The 6540-nt window shown below is 41.8% G+C and overlaps 1 protein-coding gene across 1 annotated transcript; it reads left to right on the top strand.

Annotated features, from left to right (window-relative positions):
• Positions 1–346: 346 nt before the first annotated feature.
• LOC118375652 (ras-related protein Rab-25-like) lies at positions 347–6167 on the top strand. The gene is made up of 5 exons (XM_035762243.2): positions 347–1509; positions 2445–2640; positions 3040–3233; positions 3577–3657; positions 3803–6167. The coding sequence occupies exons 1-5, from the start codon at positions 1455–1457 to the stop codon at positions 3928–3930; spliced, it is 654 nt and encodes a 217-aa protein (XP_035618136.1). The 5' UTR covers positions 347–1454; the 3' UTR covers positions 3931–6167.
• The last annotated feature ends 373 nt before the right edge of the window (positions 6168–6540 follow it).

The raw sequence follows: 6540 nt of genomic DNA, 5'->3' as shown, positions 1-6540 counted from the left end.
TTGTTCAGAACAGGGCAGCACGGCTGGCCCTTGGATGTACACATAGAGCAAACATTAATAATATGCATGTCAATCTCCCCTGGCTCAAAGTGGAGGAGAGATTGACTTCATCACTACTTGTATTTGTGAGACGTGACATGTTGAAAGCACCTAGCTGTCTGTTTAAATGACAAGTACACAGCTCAGACACTCATGTATACCCCACAAGACATGCCATCTGAGGTCTATTCACAGTCCCCAAGTCTAGAACAGACTACGGGAGGTGCACAGCACTACATAGAGCAATGACTACATGGAACTCTATTCCACATCAGGTAACTGATGCAAGCAGTAGAATCAGAGTTCCCCACCTTGTGGAACAGTGGGGACTGTGAAGCAACACAAACATAAGCACAGACACATGCATACACACATATGATAACATACGCACTATACACACACATACCCATGGATTTAGTGTTGTAGATATGTGCTAGTGGAGTAGGGGCCTGAGGGCACACACTTAATGTGTTGTGAAATCTGTTATGAATGTATTGTAATGTTTTTAAAATTGTATAACTACCTTAATTTTGCTGGACCCCAGGAAGAGTAGCTAATGGGGATCCACAATAAATACAAACACAAGATACAGTAGTTAAATGGAAACACACCCTAGCAGGCAAATGTCATCTATTTTCAATGCAACTTTCTAAATGTCAACAGCAACAAAAATGACCAGACAAGTTAATGGAAACACAGTTAATGACAAATGTATACATTTTGGAGGAAATTATACCACCACCCAAAAGGTCACTTTAGAGAGTGGAAAGGCAAAGGGGCAGAGCCCTATCTGTGCACGTGCATGTCTGTAGTAACAACCCGAGGTAAGAGTTGCCCTCAGGGTCAGCTGATCTAGGACCCAATTACCCTCTACAAATCATAACCTGAGGAGGAAACCAAAAATGATCTTAGATCAGTGTCTAAGGACACGTTTGTCCTATTCACCATTGCACTTCTTCACCTGCCATACACTGAAGATGCACCTGTCAGACGAGATAGACAGACTAGATGGGGAGGGAGGGTGTAGTCTATTCTCTTGTGATAACTGTACATGCTAGTGGTTCTACCTGTTACACCTGCTCTGACATCAACTTTCCTCCCCCCGCCTCTGCCTCTCCCATGTGTCAGCTGAGCCTCAGGAGGAATCGGCAGCATGGATCGTCTCTCTGTCTGTCTATAGACAAACTGCCCCCATCTACAGATGAAGAACGAGGAGTGTCAGTGTTAGACTAGCCCTAACCTGTTCTCTCTCTTTCTCCTTCATTTTCACCTCTGTTACACTGTCTCACTACATTGGCGCCTTGGGAGACAAGAGAGAGGCTTGTCTCTGCTGTTCTCTCTCTTTTTCTCTCGTTCTCCCTCTCCTGGGACCTAATGCAGTAGCGCCCCTATACCAGGCGGAGGAGGAACCCACCATGGCTCAACAACGGCACAGTATGGGTGACGAAAGCTACAACTTTGTCTTCAAAGGTGAGCCTTGTTTGTCATAGAAGCTGATTCTGTATGTAAACAAATCCCCTGGGATGTCCTTTGAGTGGTGGACCATTCTTGAAACCATTCTTGAAACACACGGGAAAGTGTGTGAAAAACCCTGCAGCATTCCAGTTCTTGACACAAACTGGTGCACCTGGCACCTACTTCCATACCCCGTTCAAAGGCACTTAAATAGGTTATCTTGCCCATTCACCCTCTGAATGGCACACATACACAATCCATGCTTATAAATCCTTCTTTAATCTTTCTCCCCCCGTTCATCTACACTGATTGAAGTGGATTTAAGTGACATCAATAAGGGATCATAGCTTTCACCTAGATGCACCTGGTCAGTCTACGTCATGGAACGAGCAGGTGTTCTTAATGTTTTATAAATTCAGTGTAGGTGGTACTGTTGTACCTGAAACATCTAACATTGCACCCAAGAAACGTAATAATGATACAAGTAACTGACTAAATAAAGGAAACAGCAACAAGATTCTACATGTTTCTGGATCTCTATTGGAGGGATACGACACCATTCTTCCACCAGAAGTTCCATCATTTGGTGTTTTGTTGATGGAGATGTTCTGGCACCTCTCCAGAATCTCCCATAGGTGTTCATTTGGGTTGAGATCTGGTGACTGAGACGGCCATGGCATATGACTTACATCGTTTCATGCTCATCAAACCATTAAGTGAACATTCGTGCCTGGTGGATGAAGGCATTGTCATCCTATGGGGGCATAGCCATGGTAGCCAAAATAATGGCTAAAATAATGGCCTGCCCAGCATTTTTATGACCCTAAGCATGATGGGATGTTAATTGCTGAATTAACACAGGAACCACACTTGTATGGCAGCACTTGCTTTCAAAATACTTTGTACCCCTCATTTACTCAAGTGCTTCCATGATATCTGTCATCCTTTAGTGGTTCTGATTGGTGAGTCTGGTGTTGGGAAAAGCAACCTGCTGTCTCGCTTCACGAAGAATGAGTTTAACCACGACAGCCGCACCACCATCGGAGTGGAGTTCAGCACCCGCACTGTTCAGCTGGGTACCTTCGCCATCAAGGCTCAGATCTGGGACACGGCAGGGCTGGAGAGATACAGAGCCAACACCTCCGCGTGGGTACACACATCAGAACACACACGTGCACTCAACACACACCAGAACGCATGCACGGACATACACACACACTCCTTGTACACAACAAATATATTAGAGCACTAGAGAGACAATCACCTCAGTGTGGATAGATACACACACTTACAATGCGTTCGGGAAAGTATTCAGATCACTTGACTGTTTCCACATTTTGTTACGTTACAGCCTTATTCTAGAATTGATTAAATTATTTTTTCCTAATTAATCTACACAGAATACCTCATAATGACAAATCGAAAACAGGCTTTTAGGTTTTGCAAATGTATAATAAAAAACACAGAAATAACTTATTTACATAACTCTCTCTCTCTCTCTCTCTCTCTCTCTCTCTCTCCGTTTCTCTCACTTTCTCTCTCCAGGTACTACAGAGGGGCGGTGGGGGCTCTGCTGGTGTATGACATCACCAAGCACCTAACCTATGAGAGTGTGGAGCGTTGGTTGAAGGAGCTGTACGACCACACCGACCCCCACATGGTGGTCATGCTGGTGGGCAACAAGAGTGATCTGGATACCCTGAGGACCGTGCCCACTGAGGAGGCCAAGGACTTCACAGGTGATAATTTACTTACCAGTTAGTTAAAAGTTACTAGTTACTTACTAGTTATTTACCAGTTATGAGTTACTTAGCTACTAGTTAGTTAATAATTATGTACCAGTTACTTACCAGTTACCTGTAACTTAGTTACTAGTTACACAAGTGTGCAATATGCAGTCAATGACAGAAAGTGGCAGAATATTGCAAAATGTTTCATGTAGCTTTTCCATAGAATAGCATGGTAATGTAAAATAAATGACCAACTTTGCATCAATGAAAAGGAATTCTATGGTTGGTTCTTAGCATGATTGAGTATGATGTATGTAAGAATATAGTAAACAAGGTATTCCTTCTCATGCAGAAAAGAATGGCCTCTTGTTTATGGAGACGTCAGCTCTGGATTCTACCAACGTTGAAGCTGCTTTCCAGGAAGTTCTCACAGGTTCTTATGTTGCTCTTCTACTTCATACCTTTATCTAGAAAACGTTAGACAACACTATGTCATGGTGTGTGTGTGTGTGTTTAAGTAAGTAAGTAAGTAAAAGACCAGCATCACTTTTTGACGTGATGATACCTGTTACCCCCAGCGATCCACAAGAAGGTGGCCAGTCGAGAGGTGCCCCGCGTGTCCATCACTGCCTTGACCCTGTCCAGTACTATTGGAACAGCTAGCGACGCCCAGGAGAAACGCAGTACCTGCTGCAAGAACCTCTGACTGGTTCTGACCAGGTTTGACCTGTTCTATCGGATTATCTTCAGTTCTACACAGAATCTTCCTACTCTGCCCTCATTCAGGTTAAAGGGAATAGTGTATAGGACTGTCCAAACCAAAGACCAGGCAAGTCAAATCAAGTCACATTTAATTTACAGTGCATTTCACAACTCTCAACAAGACAGATTTAAGAGACATGCCACATTTATGTACAGTTGATCAATGTTGACACTGATCAATAGTGGAAAGTACGACTGCTTGGCTAAATGTTGCTGACCACAACATATTTGGGTGGATATTTTCTTCTTCTGTATGCTCGTTTTTAAACTTTAGCAGTAAATCTTGATTTGGTATATTCGAAAGGAGGAACTACATTATTTTGGTATATACATCATGTCAGGTTGACCACATTTAAAAAAATCTCAAATGCGGAACAGCGGTATGAATTGCGTGATATTTGAGTGACAATGTAGCTCACACACACACACACACACACACACACACACACACACACACACACACACACACACACACACACACACACACACACACACACAAATCCCCCTCCCGCTGCACTAAAAGAGCTAATTGAATAGCACGTAGCATAGTCTTTTGCCTCGCGCAAAATTTGGTGATGCAGAAACGAGAGACCACTTTTGTGGCTGTTTTATGAAAATCTGCAAATACTTGTTGGTCTCAGGGAATGTAAAACAGTTAGGATGGGAGACTTAAAACCTCTCTGGGATAGGGGGCAGCATTTTCACTTTTGGATAAATAGCGTGCCCAATGCATATTATTAGTATGAGTATACTAATGTAGCAGGAAAAGGTCACTGTCTATTCAATGAGTTTTCATTGGGAAACAAGATTTCTAAGGCACTTGTTTGCAGTTCCTACCGCTTCCACTGGATGTCACCAGTCTTTGAAAATTGGTTGAGGTTATTCCTTTGTGTAATGAAGAAGTACGGCCATCTTGAATTTGTGTCATTTGAAGTGTACTTTTTGAGAAGGCGCATGACTGGAAAAGTAGCATGAGTTTGTTGTCTTCCTGTATTGAACACAGATTGTCCCGTCTACAATTTGATCGATTATCAACGTTTAAAAATACCTGAAGTTGTATTACAAAAGTAGTTTGAAATGTTTTGGCAAAGTTTACAGGTAACTTTTGAGATATTTTGTAGTGACGTTACACAAATTGGAAGCTGTTTTTTTCTGAATCAAATGCGCCAAATAAATTGACATTTTGGATATGTACTGACGGAATTATTTGAACAAAAGGACCATTTGTGATGTTTATGGGACATATTGGAGTGCCAACAAAAGAAGCTTGTCAAAGGTAAGGCATGATTTATATTTTATTTCTGCATTTTGTTTGGTGCCTGCAGGGTTGAAATATGCTCCTCTCTCTTTGTTTACTGTTGTGCTATCATCAGATAATAGCTTCTTATGCTTTCGCCGAAAAGCCTTTTTGAAATCTGACATGTTGGCTGGATTCACAACGAGTGTAGCTTTAATTTGGTATCTTACATGTGTGATTTAATGAAAGTTTGAATTTTATAGTAGTTTTTTTTTTATTTGGCGCTCTGCATTTTCCCTGGCAATTGGCCAGGTGGGACATTTGCGTCCCGCCTATCCCAAAGAGGTTAAAACGGGATTGAGTGAAGTAGCAGCAAATATCTTGAATGAGCGACTAATGAGCATCACACGTTTGAAGAAATTAGCTCAGCCTATTTTGTGCTAAATCTCATTGTGCGCTGAGCAGAATATCAGATCTCAACAATGATTGGAGAAGTGTTTAACATCACCAGTCGGTTTAGGCTACCAGCAAAAGAGACAGGTTGGAATCAATTGGCATCAAATGAATAGGACGTCTGAGTGAAATACGGGACAAATCTACCTTTCGTAAATTAGTGGGGTTTTCATTTGTTGATAAAATGTGGGACATGATTGTTTGCGGGAAGTGGGACAAAAGGCCAAAATTTGGGACTGTTCCGCCCAATCTGGGACATGTGTCAACAATTATGCCCATGTGTGGTTTGTCACCAAAATGAAAAAACGGTATGAGGTTTTGCGTTGACAAAATGGGAACACTTGTAAAGGTTAAATTAATGACAAGTATGTTTGGCTCGGAGACTTGGTGAAGACCAAGTAGAAAGATTCATGAATTTTAAATTTTGAAGTTTGATATTGCAGTAACTATGCATTGTATGTAACATTTTGTAATAGACATGTATTTTACAACCAACTTGTCATGACTCTTTTTAATTGAAGATTTCTTACACGCTGACTAGACCCGGCGCCGCCTGCGTCTGCACACATGTGGATTTTGTCCCCCCACACCAAACCCAATCAGGACATAGAGGTTGAAATATCAAAACGAACTCTGAACCAACTATATTCATTTGGGAGACAGGTCAAAAAGTATTAAACATTTATGTAAATTTAGCTAGCTAGCTTACTGTTGCAGGCTCATTTGTCCTGGGATGTAAACATTGGGTTGTTATTTTACCTGAAATGCACATGGTCCTCTACTCTGACAATTAATCCACACATAAAAGGGTAAACTGAGTTCATTTCCAGAAATCTCTCCTCCTTCAGCCTTCTTCTTCTTTGG

Source organism: Oncorhynchus keta, chromosome 19 (genome assembly GCF_023373465.1).
Source record: "Oncorhynchus keta strain PuntledgeMale-10-30-2019 chromosome 19, Oket_V2, whole genome shotgun sequence".
Taxonomy (NCBI): domain Eukaryota; kingdom Metazoa; phylum Chordata; class Actinopteri; order Salmoniformes; family Salmonidae; genus Oncorhynchus; species Oncorhynchus keta.
The sequence above is the reverse complement of the archived record's forward strand: the minus strand, read 5'-3'. Positions and strand labels throughout refer to the sequence as shown.